The 24,233-nt window shown below is 37.5% G+C and overlaps 1 protein-coding gene across 1 annotated transcript in view; it reads right to left on the bottom strand.

The window, feature by feature from the left end:
* Window positions 1-24,233, bottom strand: part of PPM1L (protein phosphatase, Mg2+/Mn2+ dependent 1L) — a 295,465-nt gene that overhangs the window by 92,915 nt on the left and 178,317 nt on the right. The window contains exon 2 of the mRNA XM_047099679.1: window positions 5,877-6,051. Within this exon, the coding sequence (XP_046955635.1) occupies window positions 5,877-6,051 (175 nt within the window). The remainder of the gene's footprint in view (window positions 1-5,876; window positions 6,052-24,233) is intronic.

Below are 24,233 nucleotides of genomic sequence, written 5' to 3'. Positions count from 1 at the left end.
TAAAAATAAAACTCTGACTGGTCTTTGGTTTAACTCTGAGAAGAAGCTCTAATCAGGCAACTGTCTCTGAAGCCTGCAGCAAGATGGCACCACTGGACAGACCTACACTTGACTTTTCCCAAAAGGGGAGGTAGGGCAGCTCTTTACTCCCATTTCCCATGTCTTAGGGTTCCTGTATGTGAGGCAGAGAATATCGGCCTACTCTCCTCAGAATTCCCTCAAACACAAAGCATTACAAGCCATACTCCTTTATCCTTAACAAGAGAATATGTAGGCTATTTATTCATGCCCCAACTCAAAAAACAAAAACAAAAACCTTAGAAACAATTTGAGATTATATGAAGAAATATGAAGAATATACTAGCCTAAAAATAAACAATGCAAAGAAAGATTCCCTTTCCTGCTCTTTCAGCCCTTCAACTTTTGCCCACTATGACAAATTAAGAAAATTTACATAATGGTAGTCAGTGAGACAATGTAAAATGCTATTTTGATCTCTTCTCAAATCATGCCACTGCTTTCTTTAGAAATTTCTGTATTGCTAAACCCAACCTATTGAAATATGTATGAACTTGTACTTCAATTCAAGTAAAAACATTAATAGATCAAATGTAAAACTTCCTACTCTGAATTTTGCTTAGCATTAACAAATGCTAATAAAAATATCTAAGTTAAGGTGTCTTAATGAGGATCCATGAATGATGGCTCAGAAACTCTCCTTCCAAAATCTAATGTTGCTGGACTCTTATCGTCTCACTTCCCATCCCATGAACAAAAGTGTGCCTAGGCATTTTCATATGCAGATGCCAGGAAAGTTAAGTAATGTTTTTCTTTTAGTCAGATATTACATACAAATTACATGGGATGTGTGAGGAGACAAGAGGGAGGCAATAGAGCAAGCAGAAGATTCAAGATGAAGCTACATGCAACCTTGCAGAAACTATGGCTACCTACATTTTCCAGTGTCAAGAGACCAGAGTTACAGTTTTAGAAATGGAAGACATCTATGAGATCCTGTCCATGCCTTTGATTGATGGGAAAATGGGCTTTAGGAAGATTTGGTGACTCACTCAAGATCATAAACCTGGTTGGCAGTAGAGTTAGAATACAGTCTGGGTCTTTTAGTTCCAAAACCTCTTTCAATTATACCATAAAACATCTTCATTCCTGTCAAAACTTAAAAATAAATCACTTGGATGAAAATACTTCTAAACTGGTTTACACAATTACTATTTTTACATACAAAATATAATTAACATTCTCTGTGAATCAAGGTCACTACTGTGAAGATCAATGATGTCAACCCTATAATATAGAGTCTATGGATGCTGATTTCACAGAGTGTAGTGCAATGCTGGGAATACGAATAACTTTTTTATAGGTGTCTGTGGATTTACTCCTTACTCGTATTCCTTGCTGCCCTCAGGGTCTGTGCTCCAATTATCATCCCCTTCCCCACCTTCTAATCCTAATCTTAAACTCATGTTTTCCAAAGTCTATTCTCTAAAGTAATATGAAATCCAGACAAATGCCCACCATATTCATTGCAGCATGATTCATTATAGCAGAAACAAAAACAAAACCGTAAGTGTCAGCATAGGAGAATGTTTAGTTAGCTAGCAGTACTTTCAAAGAACAGGATATTGTGCAGCCATTAAAATTATCTTCACATAAAGAGGTTTTAATGAAATGAGGAAGTACGTACTAATGCTAAGTGAAGAAAGCGAATATAAAACTGCAGAATTATCAACCATATTTCAAAAATGCTTTGAGTGAGGGAAATGCACCAAAATGTTCACAATGGTAGGATTATTATAATTACTAGTCTCTTACACCATTCTACTTACTTCTATTTCTGCAATAAAAATGTAACACTCATGGTCAGAAAAAGAATTTTATAAAAGAAAATATCACATTGGAAAATATAACCTAACTGCTCAGAATAATATAAAACAAAAATATATAGATTCTAGGTGAGAATCTAAAGCCTCTTTTGTATGGGTTTGTCCACAAATTCTGTGACATGGTATGGTTGCATGTGGTGTTTCCTTACTTTCCATTTCTTTGCTAAATTTCAGGTATGTCAGATTGCCAGATACTTGAATTATAGGTGAGTAAAGCATTAAGGTATGTATATACTTAAAGGAAAAGAGAGGATGCTAAGAAGGAAAGACTAACAAAGAGGAGGGAGGGAGAAAAGGCTCTGAGCCACTGGTTTTAGACAAGCATCTAAGGAATTTTTTCATTAATTGGTATTTAGAAGTTTAGAGGCCACAGATGGTGGCAACTGTCATTAAGTCACTCAGGCTGATTTATCCGTGGATGAGCATTAAAAACAAATTAACCTCTCTAGAGACCAGGCTAGTGTCTAATTTACAACTACTTCTTAAAACTAGGAGAGCTGAATTAAAAATGTGAGAACATCAGGGGCGCCTGGGCGGCTCAGTCGGTTAAGCGTCTGACTCTTGATCTCAGCTCAGGTCATGATCTCACAGTTCATGGGATTGAGCTCTGCATGGGGCTCTGTGCTTACAGAGCAGAGTCTGCTTGGGATTCTCTCTCTGCCCCTCACCCGTGTTCTCGTTCTCTGTCTCTGTGTCTCTCTCTCAAAATAAATAAATAAACTTAAAAAAAAAAAAAAGAACATAAGGACATCAAACCTAGGATAGCATAAGAAGTTCAGTAGTTGGGGTACCTGGGTGGCTCAGCTGGTTAAGCATCCAACTTCGGCTCAGGTGATGATCTCACAGTTCGTGAGTTCGAGCCCCATGTCCGGCTCTGTGCTGACAGCTCAGAGCCTGGAGCCTGCTTCAGACTCTGTGTCTCCCTCTTTCTCTGCCCCTCCCCAGCTTGCACTCTGTCTCTCTCTCAAAAGTAAATAAAAAATTTAAAAAAAAAAGTTCAATACTTGAAGCAAATGAGTATTTTAGTATAGGATGTTTATATCTGAAGGTATTGGCTTTTTTTTTTTTTTTTTTTTTTTACTGATTTTCTATCCTGATTCTTTTGTACTATGATGAAATATTTTTCTATTAAATAACAGTATTTTTGTATTTTCTCTTCTTTCTTTAAATGGAATATTAAATATATGGGTAGTGGAGGAGAAGGCAGTGAATGATCTTTTGATTTTATAACACACAGTGACATTCACCTATTCATATACATATACGCAGTCCCCACAAAATGTGTCACCTCATGCAGGAATGACCAAGGGCAAACTGATCCCAGAGTGGGGAATTTAACAGATAGATGTGGTTTGACTTTGAGAAGCATCTGAAGATCATTTTTAAAAATTTCCCTCTCCCTCCCCAAACTTTATATGCCAAGAAAACCCTCTTAAGAGTATTTTAAACTGGTCTGAGAGACAGATAAGATCCAAATCTGTTCTCATTCAACATTAGCAGCATTTGCAATATGATTTCTAAGGACTTCCCCAAACATGCTATCTTTTATTATAATAACCCTGTGAGATACTACTAGCCCAACTTTATAGATGCAGAAAGAGGCTCTAAGAGATTAATTTGCTAAAGATCACACCACTGTTAAGCCAGAGGAAAGTCCCAGAATTCAGTTCTCCAGCAATCAATCCTGTATTCATTCCACTGCTTCAAGTTGATAAATCCTTCATACTGATAAATTCCATGCCAGAGTATCTGCCCCTAACGTCCACATACAAGGGCACCTCTGCAGATGAGTAGTTACTCAACAAGAGTGCAGGTGAGTGGAAAATTTTTCCTGAAGAAGTTAAAACTGAGTGGTAGGAGGCTGAGGCTGATGTTCATTGCCAGCTTGGTGTCCACCTGGGCCCTTTCATGCATGCAGACTAAAACCATGTTCATAAAACCATGTTCTCATCATAAAACCATGTTCATCATTTGTCCTTCAGGGTTTAAACTAATGCTGTCCCCAAAAGAGTCCCACTGAAAATCTGAGCCGCTTTCACTATTCCTTTACTCCCTTCAGCTTAACTTTGATAGCTTGTAGCTATTCCAGAGTGTGCCTATTCCCAAACTCCTCAGGAATTTTTCTCCAGAAGTCATACACAGATGTGTTAGTTCACCAGCTAGATTTCAAGCAAGATCTGTGTTTTCTATATCTCAGATTCCTCCCTGCCTTTTTTGATACCTTTCCTCTTTCTTCCAATGGCCTAGAAATCTGCTATGCACTCAACAAATGCCTACTGAGGGGATGAGAACCTGCAGGAGTGTGGTGAAAGCCCAGCTTGATTAGTAATTAGGAGGTGTGTGATTTTAGGCAGGTCTGTGGGTCCTGGTTTTCTCACCATAAAATGGTTACGGGAACAGCAAGTGGGTGGACTACATGAGGTCTATAATCTCTAAGATTCTATATATTCATAGTATTTTCATTGGGCTAAATCGTAGCTTTACTTTATTTCATTGGGGATGGGAGAGGAGATAAATGTGAATTCCAAAGAAAAGAATGTTAAAAACAAGATAAATATGGAGATCAAATAACTAACACTCACCAGGCAGAAGAAAGCCAATGTGTTTGGAAAATTAATAAAGCAAAGGAGACTGAGAGAGAGTAGTAATGTCTTGGGCAAATGTCTTGGGCAAGGGTAGAGATATGGATCCTTTCTGACAGGGGTGTAAAGGGATTAGAGGATGGAATGTAAATGGGAACAGATTGGTAACCAGAAAACTGCTTTAGTGGTTAGACATATGTAGTATATAATATATGCTTTTTAGATTTTTTTTAAAAAATTTATTTTAGAGAGAGAGAGCAAGCAGGGTAGAGGGGCAGAGAGAGAGAATATTAAGTAGGCTCCATGCTCTAACACAGGGCTTGATCTCATGACCTTGAGACTATGACCTGAGTTGAAATCAAGAACTGACTAAGCCACCCAGCTGCCCCTAATGTTTGCTTTTTAAATTTGCTCTTCTGTTTGCTATTCAAGCTTGAAATCAAATGTTAAGAATGTCAGCATTGAGACTGCTTAGATCATGAGAAAGAAAATAAGATGCAAACTAACAACTTCCTTGTGAAAATACAGACAGAAGTTCCTGGTATTAAAATGGGGATCAATATTACCAACATTTGTCCATTAGCAACCTATTTTCCTAAATCTGGGAGGGGAGAATAAGGGGTAAGTAATGACAATTTTATCCAAGATATTTCTCCCAAGTTTAATTTTATTAAAGATTTTAAAATTCCAAGTAATACTGTACTGGCTTTGTTAAAATTGAGTTCTAGCTGACAGACCTTGTAATATTTTAAAATGGTTTTATAAGGAGGCCTGTCCATGCCTTCATTAAGAAACTCCCTTAGATGGGTGAATTATGGCAGGCAGTGAACCCAAGTCTACAATGTGGTATTAGGGGTGAGAATTCATCTGAGGAGCTAAAGGAAAAGAAAGTTAAGTTCAGCTTGAAACTTGAAGGAAAAAAAAAATGGTACCTCTTTAGAAAAGAAAGTCTCTGAAATTAAAAAGTAATGCTTGAAGCAAATAACAATCCTTGGATTGTCGGATGTAAAAGGTTTTAGCTGGTATCCAAAATTGAAGTGACACTTTAAATGATTAAATCAACAGGAGTGCATGGTGGATAAGAGGCCAGAAAAATTCCATTTAAAAAAAAAAAAAGCAAAAAATTTAAAGGGATTTGATATTTAAGAGCCATTTTTAGGAATCTCTTGATGAAATTTTTGATACTAAAACTGCAGAGCAGAAATTTATTGTTAATCCATGTTATGTAACTTTGAATCCAGTCTGCCCTTCATCTTCTACCTCAGAAAAGGGCCTAAATTTAACCAAAGTCTATAAAGACATTTCTGCAGGGAAAAAAAGTGTGTGTGTGTGTGTGTGTGTGTGTGTGTGTGTGTGTGTGCGCGCGCGTGCGCGTTAAAGACAAACATACCTGCTTCATCGTAGGATACAGTCAATTTTTCTAGCATTTCTCTGTCAATTGACAGAATCTGCTGTTCAAGGATGGTCTGGTACGACAAAACACTATTTTCTTTGTCCTTCTCGTAGTCCTGAAGATGTTGTTTGAGGGCCTCTGGGAGTCGCGATTTTACATATTCTGCTGCAGTCTGCAGTTAAAACAGGTAGAGAACCCTATTAGTAGCCATCTTAGGCTGTTCCCTTCCCCTCAAGTGCTGTAGTGAAACCGAAAGCACTGTGACACAAACCCTTTAGACAAGCACATTCTTGTCATTGTCATTGTTAGACTCCACTCTACGAAGTACGGTGGGCCTTCAAATAGACTCACAGACCTCTAGGAATTTTCTACCAGGTTTAAAGGTACAAAAGATGATGGATTTGGTTTGGCATACAAAGAGTTATCACCCGGAGTTCCAACTATTCCGCTGAACTCTGAGGACCCAGTGATAGTAATTTTACTGGCTATAAATCTGACTTGCCCTTGTCTAGAATGCAGAAGCTAGTCACTCATCCCAGCGGTGAGCTCACCTATGCCACGGCATCCACTTCTCTGCTTTGATGTTCTCTGCTCATTAATGCTTACGCAGGAACTCCTGTGAAGTGAATAGAGAGTCCTCTGCTGGGGCTGATAATGGAATAATGGCATAAACAGAATGAAGAGACCTAAGGCAATGATGCCCTTAACCTGAAAAAAGAACTGTTTACCACTCAATGTCTTGGCCTATATATATACATATATATTTCTGATATATAGATACAGATATAGATATATAGACATAGAAATAGATTGTTCTTAGCTTATTTTCTTTTTCTCGGCTACACAATCTGCACGAAGCACTCCTAACTAGTAACACCTGAAATCGCATGCAGTGATTTTTCAACCAGGTAAGTAAGCTTCCATTTGAGGTAGGAAGGAAGGCATGCATACTTTGAAAAAAACCTCCCCAAAGATTCTGGTATGTTCTGCTGCTGGGCTGGAGATAGCATACTCTTCTCCCTCCCAGCTGAGAATCACAATTAAAGTTAAACAGAACTTTAAGGGAGAAATTAAGTGATACAGCGGCATGTATGAATCAGGGGAATTGTGAAATTCTTAAAACACATCGCTTAAGAAAACCAAGAGTTTGGCATCTCCTGGCGGTCCAGTTCTGCCTCACATGCATGGGGACTGAAGGTGATAAAATAAACAAATGCATATATATACTGCTTAAAATTATACTCACAACCACTAATAAATTTAAATAAAAGAAACTGTTAAAAAGGATTGTCTCTAGGATATGTCCCTAGAAGACCCATCCACATAGTTTAATATATATATTTTTTTAATTCTGATACAGCTATTCATTGCATAATTTAAGACAAGTGTGAGTTAAACACACACACAAACACATATATAGTACATGCTCATCAACAGGGTTTTGTTTAGTTTTTTCGTTTATAGAACAGTATGCTCTATAGCCTTTGGAAATTAATGAGCTAGGTCTATATGAACTGACAAGGAAGAACATCATGATATTACCTTTAACATTAAAAAACAAAGTTACAGAATACCAGTGACAATATATCCTTTTTATGGAAAGCATACATATATGTATGTATATAATTAATCTGTAATATCATATGTGCCTGGGAGAAGGTAGGGAGGGCTATACTCCAATTGTAGAGAACATACTCACTTTTTACTCTCCACATTTCTGAATTGTTTCACTGTTCTTACTATTATAATTTTTATCTTTAAAATGTTTTTTTGTAACCTTCAGAGTTTTCCTTTTAAATGTTAGCACAGTTTAAGAGGAAGAGAAACTTGCCAGAACAATGACAATTAATTTCCCAGGAAAAGTCTACTGGGAAATGATGGGGAAAAGTTATAGATCAGTCCTCAGAATGGCAAAATATAGCACCCAACACTTTTTATTTCCACATTTACATTTAGAGTTCCTAGGTCAGTTGTTGATGAAATTACAATTTTAAAATATCACCAAACATTGCTCAATTTCTCTGCCAGCCATCTAGTGCAGAACAAATAAAATTATTCCATAAAATGTAAATGGACTCAGCATATTAGCACAACATATTTAATTCTAGAGTTTAATAACAATTTTCTCTTGACACTGGAAAACAAACATACTGCAGAATAACTATTTTTAGACTCATACTATCTTGCTATTCAGTGTAATATCTGTCTTTAATGTTTTTCCTTGGAGATAATCTATGAGGTACCAGCAGTAATTTAAAATGCACATTTTACAAATACTGGTGTACTCTCTATTATTGAAAGCATACACATTTCCTTCCAATTGTACTACTGATTTACTTTTCTAATTAAAATCATGATACAGGTCTTTGAACAGGGCCTATAATTTTTTTTTTTTACTATGTTGTTGTTATACTTTGGCATTTCATTTCTAAAACAGTATAACTGCATGTGCATGTATAGAGTTCTTCCCGTGGGAAAGATTCTTAAGAGGAACAGAAAGAAAGCAATTCTGGCAAAATACTAGATTCTGTCAAGATATTTCAAGAAATCACCTTCATACTGAGGCAATGCTCTAAATGTATTCAAATGGCAGTTAAAACCTTATGTTCAAGCGTGAATCTATGTTAAAAAAGAGGCTGTCATACAAATACCATATGATCTCACTTATATGTAGAATCTTAAACAAAACAAAAGAAAACTGAACTCGTAGATGCTGAGAACAGATTGGTGGGATGGGGGTGGTCAAAATGGGTGAAGGTGGTCAAAAGGTACAAACTTTCAGTTATAAAATAAATAGGTCTTGGGCGTATAATGTTTGGCATGATGGCTACAGTTGAAAATACTGTATTGTATATTTGAAAGTTGCTAAGAGAGTAGATCTTAAAGATTCTTATCACAAGAAAAAATTGTAACTATGTGTGGTGATAGATGTTAATTAGACTTAATGCGGTAATCGTTCCTAATATATACAAATACCAAATCATTATGTTGTACACCTGAAACAATTGTCAGTTATATCTCAATAAAAAAACAGGCTATTATCTTATTAACTGAGATTATAATTATTCCACAGGTAACAGATAATACAAAGAAAAATTTAAATTTAAAAATTTCATTGGAATTCTAAAAAAGTGAAAAACAAAATTAAAATTTAAGATTACTTATCTATTGTTTCATCAATGAGAAATGCTACTGGAAGTTTAAATCCTAAATTACATGCTCTTACAATCAACCATTCCAGAAACGATAATGTTAGTTAGCAATATCAGTATCTTGCATTCGTGTGGTACTTTACACTTTCCCCAGCAATTTATGCTGTTACCATTCTGTATGTTCACAATAACTTTGAATGAAAGTAGACAAATTACTGGTTTGGGCCAGTCCGTCACATCCTTCAAAGTTTGGCTAAAATGCTACAAATTCTTTTAGTGAACACACCTAATAGTAGCCAACAGTCTTTCAAGTGTTTGTGTAGGTATTTGTATAGGTGTAAGTATTTTCCTCAGTGTGGCTGAGGTAAGAATTGTATCTTACATACATACCCTTGGGTTCCCCCAGCATCCGGTTCAGTGCTTGGCACCAAGAAGTTTAACATCTTGGCTCTAGCCAAGAATTAGATAGCCTTTAGAGAAAACCTTCTGACAGTTCATAATTCTTTGCTTGCAATCTTAACTTGCTTTCACGATTCTAGATAGAGCCTAGGAGTCATTTTCCACTGGAAAATGCTACTACACTTAGTCTTTAATTATCACTGATGTCATTACTGTAGGAAAGTAAACAGCTTAAACCCAAAATAGCAAATTATGTACTTCACATACAAAGCTGTATAGGAAGCTTTATTTAATGTGTTCCTCTCTCCATAATTGTTCCATCTTCTCCATTCTTGCCTTTATTTCTTCATTTGGCAATGGGCTTGAATCTGCTAGGGACCCTCTGAAGAGTCATGTGGAATGCAGCTCAAAACTGGGCTTCTCAGTTAATGGTTGCCCTGTGGAGGTTAACTCTGCCTACATGTTCAAGTTTGTGCTTGTTCAGGTGGTAGCAGAGAAGCCTCAGGGCAGAAACTGGAAGACACACAGTTCACAGGTTCTCCAGATTACACCTGAGAAGATGGTCAACAGCTGGAAAGATGAGCTAAAAAGTGGTGAGGCAGGGCACAAAAGGTGCCCCGCCAATGCACCCTCTTACAGAATTTGCATACATAGCAACTTTGGTCTGGAGGACAGTAAAGGGCTAGAGCAGACCTTGTAAAAAAATACTCAAAAGGATAAAAGAAAAGCAGCAGAATGACTAAGTGTCGAAATTCAGGAACCTACTAGGTAGAAGGCTGTTACTGGTCATTCGGCTAAAAAGCTCTTTACTATTACAGTGGTATATGTTCTTTAGGAAATAATATATATGAAAGAATGGGCGGGGGTGCAAAGTATTTTAAAAGCTGCTAACTGCTTCACAATTCATCTTAAAAACCTGTCAGCCAGCCAATTCCAACTTCTTGAATGCCTGCTGAGTAAAGTGCATTAGACCCAACACCACTTGGAGAACAAACGTCTGATATAAAGGAATCTGCAAGTTTAACGTCCAAACAACACGCACACATGAAATACTGGGAAAACACACTTCACAAAGAAATAAAAAACAGGCATGAATCTTGGGATAAATTAACATATTTATGTAATATATGAGCCATATTAAGTGCTGAATGGCCTCCAGGGAGAAAAATTAAGGAGTGGGAACAAGAAAAGAACCAGAAAAATCACTGGAGTTTAAAGATCAGTTTTGAAGAAGCATTTACTGGAGGAAAGAAAAGCAATCTAGAAAGTAGTGAATGCGAGTTCATAAGAAGAAATATTAAGAAATGAAGAAGATGAAAACTAGGAGTAAGAAAGAGCTTGGCAGTTGGAGAAGTTTTAACTCCCCGTTAAACCACAGTGTTTGGATCTGTACCAGCAGTAACAGGAAATACTAACCATCTCAAGGAGAGAAATAAATAATCACATCTTGTTTTGAGAAAAAATGTGCTTGGAGCTGAGTTTCAGAAGCACTTGAATAAAATTAAAGCACGGAGACAAGTAAAAAGTCTGAAGGACAGGAAAACTGGCCTTCCATACTATGGTTGGAGTATAAATGGGACAATTTATTTGGACAGAATATGAAAAAATGTAACCACTTTAAAACAGTGTGTAGCTTTTACCTAGTAATGGCCTTTCTAGGAACTTATTTTAAGAAAAAGTTAAATATGAGGTTAAAGATTTGGGTGTAATGTTTTTGAATGTAAATCCTTCTCATTTACGTAGGTTCTCTAAGGCTGGGGCAGACTGTTATGGTGGTATGTTCAAGATGGAGTTTATTCTTCACACAGGAACTCCTGGGATTGTGGTTAGCGGTCTGGAAGAACTGCCATTTATTCTGTGACATCACTGCTTGAATAAAAGTTTACATTCTCTTCCAGGGGGGAAAAAGATTTGGGTGTAAACATGTTTACCGAAGTATTATTCATGGAAATTGGTTGATTCAATTATGCGGCATCCATGCAATGGAATACAATGTGGCTATTAAAAATCATATTATGAAAGAACACTAAATTATGTGGGGAAATGTTCAAAATGAAAAGCAGATTACAAAACAGTTTGTACACTACACGTGGGAGGAGAAAATTGGCTGAATTATATCAATATGGATCACAGTTATCTCAGAGTACCAAGAGTTCAGGTGATACTAATTTTTTTTCTCTATGCTGTTTTCTGCATTTTCCCAATTTTCTAAAATAAAAACAGTAGGAAATGATTGACAATTTTCTATATGCCAGGCACCATGCTGAATGCTTTATGTGTATTCACTTATTTAATCCTCACTGTGACCCTAAGAAGTTTCTACAGATGAGGACACTGACTCAGAGAGGCTAAGTCATTTATCCTTGGCTACGCAGTGAGTGCTGGAGCCGGAAACACCAACTGTTTGCAAGCCAAAAGAGAAAAAAAGTTTTTTTTTTAAAAAAGAGGGAAGGGGCGCCTGGGTGGCGCAGTCGGTTAAGCGTCCGACTTCAGCCAGGTCATGATCTCGCGGTCCGTGAGTTCGAGCCCCGCGTCAGGCTCTGGGCTGATGGCTCAGAGCCTGGAGCCTGGTTCCAATTCTGTGTCTCCCTCTCTCTCTGCCCCTCCCCCGTTCATGCTCTGTCTCTCTCTGTCCCAAAAATAAATAAACGTTGAAAAAAAATTTTTTAAAAAAGAGGGCGATGCCTACTGTGGTCATTCCTTTACAAGGTAAAGCAGCCCTAGGTTGGGAAAAGGGCCCTGAGAAGAGGACAAAGGAGCACTTGATCCAAGTTTGGTGACAGATGGGGAAGAAAAATGTGTAAAATGGCTTCGATGTTGCAAAACTGGAAGCTAAACATGAGGTGGTGCTATTAAGAGTAAATGGGAAAACTGAGTAAAGTGAAGCATAATAAACTTACTTTTAAACATTTAACTGTAAGCCTGGAGAATATCCACCTCTCCATAACCTATGGAATATACACCACCTCCCCTCAAAAAGGAAAAACCTCCACAAGGAGAAAGTATTAGACTTATTTTATAGAACTTGAAAGAAGAATACCAGACAAATGACTTTGGTTACAAGTTCTAGGGAGGCGAAAGCTATTTCCAAGAAAAGATATTAAGTGATACTGCATTAACTTCTACTAGAGCCACCATTTGAGAAAGATCACAAGCAAATTAGACCTATGTTCAAATTACTTTTAGTATTTTTCTCTGAGAATTAGCAGAGGTCAAGTTAATATCCATTTTGACCTTTGACAGGCTTAAAATAAAAACAGGCTTTTGATGTCATTAATGAAAATATGCTTTACATTTTTTATTTAATACTGTATATTTCATGGCTGTGGGAGTTTTTAATATTTTGCCCCCTACTTTCTAATCAAATAGTCTATCTTATTACCAAGTCTAAGACTTAGTCTATCATATGCAATTTTATATTTACAAATTTTAGGCATGATATTCAAAAAAAAAAAGAAAGAAAGAAAGAAAGATCCTTCTAAACTCAATAAATTCTTACTTAGAAGATATTTTCAAAACCAAAGAATGATTTTTTTTAAACATTTTATTTTTTAAGTAATCTCTATACCCAACATATGGAGACCAAACTCACAACCCTGAGATCAAGAGCCATGAGCTTCACAGGCTGAGCCAGGCAGGCAGCCCCCAAGGAATGGGTTTTAACATTAAGTTTGTAATGAGCTGTGTTATAAATGCTAGTCCTGCTGTAAAGACCCAATTTCAAAGCAACTTAGAAAAACTAACAAATGAGATTCTAAGATTACAAAATCTGAGAAAAGTACCTTAAAAACACGCACTCACTTTTGCCTCAATGATGGTCTTGAGCCTTCTTTGCCAAGTAAAAAAAGAAGTTTCAGAATTTTAATAACTCTCAAATTTCAAATTATCTGATTTTATAAATTACCCCACCCCCCTTCATTTTACCTAATGTGTACACACACACACACACACACAACTGTAATTTGGCGAAAAGAAATGCTCCATTGACGTGAATGGGACAAATAATTGATGGCAGCCCCATTCAGTTTATATTTATACCATATATATGCCTGACTTGGAACACAGTGTGCTACTGCTTCAAATAAGTGTTGATTATAAATGAACACAGGTTTCTAAAACTGGTTCAAAAGAAGACTAATGGGCTGATCTTTGGATCCATATTACCCACAGCTAACAGCGATCTCATCACACACAATATGGTGCTGGATCTGGCTCTAAGGGCATCTGATCAGCGACCCTTTAGCTGAGAGGTAGACTTTGGTGCTGAAGACGACATACAAGAAAGCCCAGATGGGAAATCAATTCTGCAAATACTGAGTAGGAAGAAAAGCTGAATTTTGGGAAATGGTGACCCAGGAATGATAGCTAGGTACTCACAAGATAAAGGAGAGACCATAAAGGAGATCCTTCAAAATCTGTGCCACAGGAAGACAGAAGGGAGAAGGGAGTAATATTTTTATTGCAGACAAGGATTGCCTGCCCTTGAAGGGAAGTGAATGTGCATGGGCTGATTTGGCAGCAGCCAGCACACAGATCACACGTTAATTTACTTAGGTCCATCGTGGAATCCATCTTTCTTATGGTTACATATCATTAACTTTTGACAACTGCTCTTTGGCCCCAGGCACTTTAAAACAAAGTCAGAGTGAGTGCCCTTGCCCACCAGAAAGAGGACATAAGGCAAGGGAGCTGTTCCTCTCTCATACCTGCCAAAAGCCTCATTTCTTGCCATTTTTAGTCTCTGCCACTTCTAACCTGGAGGGGGTTATTTAAATAAGAAAGACATCTCTGAGAGGACCATCTTGCACTCCTGAATTCATAATCCTGGCTCAAGAAGGCGAATGTGATTCCTCCAAGAGAGACAGCATCAGGAAAAAGTTCCTGGCTTAAACCTGAAGTATATAAATGAAATCCTACACTTATTATGGAGATTTGAGATTGCTCTGGAGAGCCAGAGCTGTGGATGTGCAAATGTTAGTCAGTCTGTGATGGAATGACCACCACAGAGGGCATAACACTCAGCAAGTGAGGGACCTGAAATCATATTACCTACTTAATATGGAGATTGAAGTTTTCATTTAGTTTAATCATAAAGGTGCTGACTGCTAAGTTATAGATTATTCAGGATAATTCACCTGGGATTCTTCAAGTGACAAACCTTTAATAATTTTATCAGTCATCTGATCCATATTTGATCTGAGGCCATTTTCATGTGGTAGCACCAAGCATGTCAGAGTGTGAAAATATAACTCAAATTCCACTCCCTAAGTGATAGCTTCCCAGACTGCAGATGGATATATATACATATATACCAAATTACTTTCCTTTTCTATTTTTTTTAAAGTTTATGTATTTATTTTGAGAGAGACAGAGACAGTGTGAGTTGGGGAGGGGCAGAGAGAAAGGGTGAGAGAGAGAATACCAAGCAGGCTCCACGAGGCCAGCGCAGAGCCCGACATGGGGTTCGAACTCATGAAGCAGCAAGATCGTGAACTTAGCCAAAAACCAAGAATCAGACGCTTAATCAGCTGAGCCACCCAGGTGCCCTTACTTTCCTTTTCTAGATCCCTGTTCTCTAGTCCAGTAAGATATTATTAGCCAAGGAATCTAACACTGTCTAGCCATGTGATTTATTTTCCTAATCTTACTGCTTTGATAATAAAAATCTACACTCAAACTCTAAGGAATTAAAAAGGTTCATCTATTTACAGTCTGAAGAAAAGTTGAAGTTATCTTCTACTATCAAAGTGATGATTAATGAAGCCTTTGCCCCTCAGTTACCACACACATTCTAGAGAATCAGGGGAGAATAGACTATACAATTTCCATGGTCCTTTTAATTTTTTTCTTAAAGCACACATACACACATCTAAGTTCTCCTGAGAGATGGCAACATAAAAACAGTCTGCTGGTGAACTGTCTTGTAAATCTGTTGAGAAAACAAGCAGCACTCAGCCAAAGCAGTCTTGTTCAATTTTTTGATAGGTGAGTTCCTATCATTTCAGCAGTTATGGAAAGAAGTAAGAAATCGTTTCACATTCTATACACTTGACATCTATAGAAGAAAAAAGCCAGGTAATGTTTGTTTACAGAGAGGAAAACATGGCATATTTCAAAGAAAATTATGGTTAATTACTGATAAAATTCCCTTCCATTTCTGAATCTTAGGCTTGGGTAAATACTAATTTCCCTAGATGCTCTCCAAATGTGTTCTAGAAAGTTCCATGCAGAATGCTAACTGAAAATGCCCTTGGTAATTCAGAAAGCCAATGGGACCAACTGTTATAAATGAATTATAAAACACTCATGAGTTAATTAATCAAAAAGAACTCTATAACAATAGAGCAGTCTCTCAGGGAGGCAGCCAGAACATAGTCAGACAAAATGTTCCTTGTCGGGCAATAGGGCCAGAGAACTCCTCTTGGGCCTCATTTGGCTTCTGCTCCACAGCTACCATCAGGCTCTTCAGGGAGCACCTCCAAAGAACAGATGTGGCCAGGTGGCAGAGAAGTTCAAGGCCAATGCCAATCGAGCTGATGTCCCCAGACTGATAGGACTTTAAAAAGTGCCTTCAAAATCAGTATTACATTTAGGCTCCTTGTATGTGCAGTGGTGGTGTGGAGAAGGGTCCATCCTTCTGTCCAGGAAGCTGGTAACTGTCTTATTCTGCCATTCCAATTTCTGCATAGAACTTTCAATCTCTGGTTTATGCTAGTTCTTCCCCTATCAAAAGGCAAATATTTTAAGGAGTAATACACTAAGAAATGTTCAGTCTTGGGGCGCCTGGGTGGCGCAGTCGGTTAAGCGTCCGACTTCAGCCAGGTCATGATCTCGCGGTCCGTGAGTTCGAGCCCCGCGTCAGGCTCTGGGCTGATGGCTCAGAGCCTGGAGCCTGGTTCCGATTCTGTGTCTCCCTCTCTCTCTGCCCCTCCCCCGTTCATGCTCTGTCTCTCTCTGTCCCAAAAATAAATAAACGTTGAAAAAAAAAATTAAAAAAAAAAAAAGAAATGTTCAGTCTTAGTGTGGACAAGCTGAACAGGTTTTTATATATAGGGAGGTAAAATAAGAAGCAATAAAGCACTGAGAGAAATTCCTAGGAATGAGGCATAAAGTGGGAAAGTGAAGGTCAGGACAGACAGACATTGTGTACTCTGAGATTTAACTCTGCGTGGAGGAAAACACCAAACTCTGAACTACTTTAAGGTTTAATTTACTCTTCTCCATCTCTGGCTTCACCTGCAAGACCTACCATCAAAACTTTTTTGAGGACAACCTAACAAAAAAACCACCTTAATTTGTTCCATCTCACACATAGGGAAGGAAAGAATGCATTCAGTAGCATCTATTGCATGCCCATAGTTTTAAAACTTCTGTACAGACAGGAGTCATTACTTAGGTTGCAAAAGGAGTGTTCCAGAACAAAAGCTATGGTTTCCCTCCCCTGTACTGCCACAGCACCGTCTTTTGTTTGGACCTCTCTACAGCTCTCAACCACTCACATGATCTGCATCCAGTCACCTATTTGCCACCTCACTAATTTATGAGCAACTAACAGGTGGGACAAAAGTGTTTTCACACATAACATTGAACCCAGTGTAGGCATGCCAGGAGAAAAGGGTGGAGAGGGGGGTACTTGAAAACTAACCTTAATGCTCTATGAATGTTAATTTTTTTGATCACAAACATAAAAGGACTGGGCCCATTGTGTTTCTTTCTATTACTCCAACATTTGCCACTCTTCTGCCATTTATACAAATGTCATACTATTTTACACTTAAGCACCAAATCTTGTTTAATACCACAGGAAACAGGACTGTTAGTTTTGCTAGTTTGGACAGAGCCAGCCCTTGCTGTATCTCAAACTAAGAAACTGTTTCTTATTGCTTTTGTATCATTTTGAACCTAAATGAAAATCTGAGGAGAGCAATGGATCCCCTTGTGTGCATGTGTGTGTGCATACACACACACACACACACACACACACACAATGTATATCTCGTGTCCCATTTTAGGAACCCAAGTATGAAGTTCATGAACGAGGTCTCAGAGAAGCCTTATTAGATCCACTCATGGAAAGGACACTTAGGACAGGGCTTTAGTTTTTTCTACAGATTTGGTGGTTGGACTTGATCAGTGTTTCTCAGGGATGTTACTGCTTCTGAATCACCTGGGACAGGGGTAGGGGATGTCTTCTTAAAAATGTAGACTATGGGTTCTATTCCCTACTTGATAAATCAAGATATTTCAGGTGGGACGCTAGAATCTGCTTTTTAAACTTGTACTATATTTTAACGAGGTAGGGAGAAACCTACCAGTTTCTACCCCTTAGAGTTCTGTTTTTTATAAGGTGTAGGCACGTGTATTTTTGCAAAGCTATACAACAAATTCTGATGTATATCCAGAGCTATACCAGAGCCTCCACAATAAAGCCCTCCTGCATCCCCCAGGACTCAGTTTGGTGCGTAAATATTTTTAATTCTTGTAAAAACCTTACTGTATGCAGTGATATTCCCACACGGCCTGTCTACCCTCCGTGCCACAGGCTTTTTTTATTGTATAAAATTGCCAATCTGTTCGGCCTCTGAAAGGCTGAGCCCTCCCTAACGCAAGCTAACTGACCTTGAGTACTTCTGATGCCAGGAGCACCTGGAACCCTTTCCCAACAGCTTGTGCGCAATCAAGCAAGTCTCAGCAAGCTGTGTGAAACAGGCCACAAAATGACCTGTGGCAAAGCACCTTGAAAACATAGTGATATCCTCTTGACCATGCCCAGGCATGGTCAGAACACTGGCTTGACCTCTGCCTGGAACTGCCAGTGGAATTTTGAAGCCTGAAGAGTGGCAGCAAAATGTAGCAGAAAGGAAAGCAAATCAGCATCACCAGCGGTGTTGCATAACTTTGCATACAGAGTTTGAAAGGGTATCTTATTTTAGCAAGAGGAAAATGGGATACCTAGTTGCATGGCACAGCTATAATTTAGTAGTGAATACACCTGCTTATGTAAATATAAAATGACACATTTTAAAATCTGAATGGGCAGGGGCACCTGGCTGGTTCAGTCAGAAGAGTGAGCGACTTTTGATCTCGAGGTCGTGAGTTTGAGCCCCACGTGGGGTGTAGAGACTACTTAAATTTTTTTTTTTTAAACTAAAATAAATTTGAATAGGCGAATAGTTCATGGACCCTACAGAGAAAAATATATCCTTTCCCAAGTCCTGCTTCAACTCCGAACAAGAGCTGGATGAGCAGGCATGCAGTCACAGGCTAGAATTATATCCTTTACATCCTTCCAATTACTACTTGTCTACTATGTGCCAGGCAGTGTGCTAGTTGCTAGGAATAATGGTGGGCAAAAGTAGACATGTCTCTGCTCTCATGGTGCTTAAGGTCTAGTGAGGAGACAAAAATTAACGAAATATGTAGTCTCTTAAGTGTATAAATATAAACAGAAGTGCTCTAAGGAAAGGAATAAGGTTCTTTGAGGGGATATAACAAACAAACCTAAACAACCTGGTGGGGGAAAAGGGATGCTTCCCTGAGAGAATGATGCTTGAGCCAAGATCTAAAAATTAGGAGGTTCACAGGTAAAGGAGTAAAGAGTAAGGAAATAAGAAGAGGTCAATACAGAGGTGCCTGGGTAGCTCAGCTGATTAAGTATCTGACTCTTGATTTCAGCTCAGGTCATAATCTCAAGGTTCATGAGATCAAGGCCAACACTGGGCTCTGTACTGACAGCATGGAGCCTGCCTGTGATTCTCTCTCTCTCTCTCTCTCTCTCTCTCTCTCTCTTTACCCCTTCCCTGCTGTCTCTCCCTCTCTTAAAATAAAAATAAAAAAATAATAATAATAAAGATAACAAAAAAAGAAGAGGTCAATACAGGCAGCAAAAAGAGCATATTTTATTGATATGGAATTTCTAAAATGTGCATCAATGAGAGCTATGAGTGAATAGAAGCTGCAATTTTATAGGAGGGAAGGCTTCACGATGGACCTGTACTCTGAGGTGTTAGATACAGGTCACTGAGTCTGTTGAGGAACATATGGAAGGGAGCAATACACACTACACTTGCCCAAATAAAACCAGTAATAATTTTCTGTGTTGGGGCAAGGGATGGGGAGGGGGGGTTAGTTTCTGAATTTCTTTTCATTAACATGACTTTCTCATAAAGAAGCTGAGTTAAGAATGACAATCAGGCCCCAACAAGCTCTTGACCTCCCAGTTAATAATGCCTCATGTATTTTTTTTAATGTTTATTTTTGAGAAAGAGACAGAGTGTGAGCATGGGGAGGGGACAGAGAGAGGGGGGGGGAGACACAGAATCTGAAGCAGGCTCCAGGCTCTGAGCTGTCAGCACAGAGGCCGACGCGGGGCTCTGACCCATGGACCTCAAGATCATGATCATGAAGTCAGACGCTTAACCAACTGAGCCACCCAGGTGCCCCAGTATCTTGTGTATTTTTAATTTTTTCTTTCTCACCTAGTCCTCACACTGTTGCCTGTCTTTGTTTAGTACAGGCAACTGGTAGAGTCTTTGCTCTCCTTCCACATTAATCTCAAGTGTTAAATTTACACCAAGTTTTGACCTTTTTACAATAACACACAGAATCATAATACTTCTGGGTATCTTCTACTATTTTTTTTTCTTTAAGTCACAGAAAATATGTTTCCAAAAGGAACTGTGTGAGCTAAAATAGCATCAACTAATAAGCCTAAAGTACCTTAGAATCATTTCTCCTGAGTTGTAAAATTCTTGCCCAAAAAGTCAGAGGAATAAAACTAAAACAAAGTAAAATGAAATACATAAAATTAAACTTCTTTTAAGAAATGTATGCAAGTTGCCTCAGCAGGGTAAGAAAGAAGGCCAGTGGTCCCCCCATGTCATGTTCCCTCTATGTGGATACACGGTCCTATTTCATGTGGAAAGTTCCCCACAAACAAAAGAATAGAAAAAAAGACTTGAATGTATATTATAGCTTAGTATTTCTCACTGGCAGAGACTTAATTCAGAATGATAAAATCTGAGTAATTAAGATTCACATCTTCAGAGTTTTTTCCACCTACCTGGGAAGATGGCTAGAGAATCATAAGTAACATAATTTACCCATCTAGGTGGGCTGACCCAGCTCTTTAGTAGGCATATATTTGACGGCTACCATTTATTGAGTTCTTACTGTGTGCTAGGCACTATACTTGGTACTTTCTATAAATTATTTAATCCTCACAACAGCCCTGAAAGGTGGGTCTGACTGTCAGTGTTTTGCAGATGTGCCCTTGCACCTCTCATAGTCCTTTGTTCTTCAACAAAATCTATAGTTTCATAAATATTTCATGTGGGCAAGTTTTAGGAATTTGCGGCTAAGAAAAATAATATAGTAAAATTGAGATGAAGCCAGGGATAAAGCTGAGACATAAAATACATGCCTTAAGATTCCATCTTAAGATGTTAAGATGAATTAACATCTTTAACAATAATATTATTAAAGACTTTAACAATAATAATAATGTTTTATTATTCGGTCAAAGATTTGTCACTGAGCTTAGACCCACACTGAGAATCCCCCTCAATACTGTACTCCAGGCAGCCACCAATCAATCAAAGTTAGCACAAGAGATGAAACCTGTTCATGTGCCTTAGTCTAAATCCAGGGCGGCAAACTACAGCCCAAACACCTGCCTTTCTACATAAAGTTTTACTGGGACACAACCCCAAACAATTGTTTGTATACTGTCTATGGCTGCTTCTAACTTCATTGGCAGAGTTGAGCAGTTGAGACAGAGTACATATGATATACAAAGCCTAAAGTATTTATTATATGGCTCTTTACAGAAAAAGTTTGCCAAACCCTGGTATATATTAATGGCCAAGCTAAAGAAAATCAGCAGATATGTGTGTGTGTGTGTGTATACACATTACGTATATGTATATATATTACTGATTATGTATATGTATATGTATATATATTACTGATATGTATATGTATATATATTACTGATTATGTATATGTATATATATTACTGATATTGTTTAACTCACATTTATTATTTGCCTTCATGTACTTAATCATGTGTTGGCTCTAGGTGTGTAAAAATAAGTTGTACAGAGTCATCACCTAGAAACAGGTCACAATCTAGCTACAGAATTGACTGAAGAGATAATCACAAAACAATCTGATCAGCTCTAAAATGTAAGTACACGCAAATTTACTATGTGAACCCAATAAAGTTGGTTGTAACACTCCAGAGAGATTTCTTAAACATTCTATAGCTTTCCACTTGACCACATAACCTAAAAAGTCAGAGGCAACTGCAGCTCAGTAGCAATCCTCAGAGGAAATGGGTAGATAAAAATGCAGCCAGGCATTATAAAGAGTAGCTGCTGTAACATGATGTAATGTTAAAAATGAAAAGGTCATTAGACATTCTAGAAACAATGGGCAACTGGCAATGCATCATAAAAAACTAACTTAAGCAACTATGGATTCTCAAAACTGTCATATGTCAGAACCACATTATCACAAGAAAATTAACAAGGTTCCAAAGAGACATGTAAAGTTTGAATTAGGATTCATCGTAGATTGGCAGGGACATAATAAATTCATAATTATAGTAATCCACAGCTGCTTCAACCTTAGAAAATAATGAATTGCTTAGTAAGGGCTGGTGTCTATGAAATGGCAAGCAAAAACCATTTACTATGGAGCAGGGTCCTATCTTTATGTCCTATATCCAGAGAGTCCATATCCAAGGAAAATTCACCTAAAGATTTATTGTTGCAACAAGCAATTTCCAAATGTCATAAATTAGTATGGAAGTAATCAGACTATAAAAAGTATAATCTTTGCCATCTACACCCTCCTTTTATTCTACAAGATAGTACCTATGAGTCTTCTTCAAAACATATTATGTTGATCTAAGTGCTCTAGGATGAAGAGGTCATTAAATAAGTCTACGTGGCTTACAAGATGCACTCAACAAACCAAGCTTTCTGTTCTAATACCAATCATGTGTCTTCATTTACATAATTAAATAGAAGGTTAATAGAATTTTAGAATTTTAGAAGACAGGTAGCTGGCCATTTTAGCTTTGAATAGCTATTTATAAGTGAGTTGCCAGTTTGGTTTGAAATGACCTGTACAAAACAAAATTTTATATATAACACATTTTAATGTAACATTTTAATGGTATCCTTCCCAAGAACTAGGTAAATTCTCAGGGTCCATTCCAGTTCTTTAAAGAGAAAATGAGATTTGGGTGTATGTGTGTCCTATGTAATTTTTCAAATGAAAGTTCTATAAATGATAGCTCAATTCTGTAATACCTCATTTAACAAGTGTCATCAGGGAATGAAGAGTTCCACATAAGTGAATGTCCCATTTAACTCTACTACTCTAAATGATGAAAAATTATTTTAACCTCCTTTGATGGATATATTTCTGAAGTGAAACACATACTTCCACAGTTTTTCAACGAGAATACACAGAAGAAAATCTAGCATTTTTTGTTAAGACCATATTTAGAACACAAAAGGTGGAAACATTCATTTCTCCTATACATGAAGTTGGTTCCCACATCCAAGCACTCTGATTGCTGTGGGAAGCTCTTCATGGACTTTATGATTATCATTTTCTCCTTAGTCCTTTTTTGTTTACTGCCTGGTTCATTATAGTGCTCCAGATAGTTGAAACAGGGGGTGGGGGGATGAGAGTCTATCCTTCAGATAGGTAGAATGTAATTTTAAAATGTGAATATTGAATGCATATCTACTTTTTATTAAAAATCATAAAGAACTTCCCTTTAGATTCATATACTCTAAGAAAATCCATCAAAATAGCAAGAATAAAACTGGTAACTTTATACCCATGATGCTTATGATTCACATAGATGGGTCAATAAATATAAGGAATTCATGAAAATCTAAATGGAGTTGGTATGATTTGTCTTATGAAAAGTTATTTAGCTTTACGCTTACCTAAATATTCATTATTTGGGCCAAAATTAGAACTATGACTTTCATCTCTGGTTCTTTAGTACTTTGTACAATATCAGGCATTAGGTACATGCTCACTGCTTGAGGAATGAATGAATCAAAAGACCTCATTATCACAGAAGCATTTTTAAAATTCACTATCTAAATTTTAGATAATCAGTTGACCTTAACTCACTTAAGTTCTTACACTAGATTTTTCTCAATTTTATTAAAAAAATTCATATGCAATATAGGAAGTTAGAGTTGTATACAATGGATGGCCCATTTACTCTAGGATCTCTGCCACTCTTTTTCGCTATTCTCTATATGAGCTAAAGCAATTAGAAATAGGGTCTGGGAAGTTCCTAAATTCATAGAGTTTAAATCTTTTTATAAACATGCATTATAAGACTTTCCAGTTTTGTTCTATCACATACTGGAACAGATGAACAATACTGAGTCATATAATCTTATTAGCCAAAGTAATGTTTTCAAACATTACTTGTAAATGAACAACTTCTTCAAATATTAAGAAAACAAATGCACAAGAATTAAAGAACAAACCAGGGAGTTATTCCTGACTAGGCTTCTAGTAACCACTGTAAAACTGTGGAAACTTCCATATTAATGAACAGTACTCATGTGCACTTCCATATGGTTTTGGTTACGCACACACCTGTAGTTACTCTTTCCTCCACCAGATGGCATCCATGAATCAAGCGAAATGCCCAACTTCCATGATACTCAAGAGGGAAACTGAATAAATGTACTAAGGTGTGGTTGTCATCATGTCTACTGGATGAACAACTGTCAAAATTCAGTTATGAAATGCAGAT

This window comes from Lynx rufus, unplaced genomic scaffold, assembly GCF_022079265.1.
Source record: "Lynx rufus isolate CCGP_SWC_20201006 ecotype Redwood Valley unplaced genomic scaffold, mLynRuf1.p SCAF_5, whole genome shotgun sequence".
Lineage (NCBI taxonomy): Eukaryota > Metazoa > Chordata > Mammalia > Carnivora > Felidae > Lynx > Lynx rufus.
The sequence above is the reverse complement of the archived record's forward strand: the minus strand, read 5'-3'. Positions and strand labels throughout refer to the sequence as shown.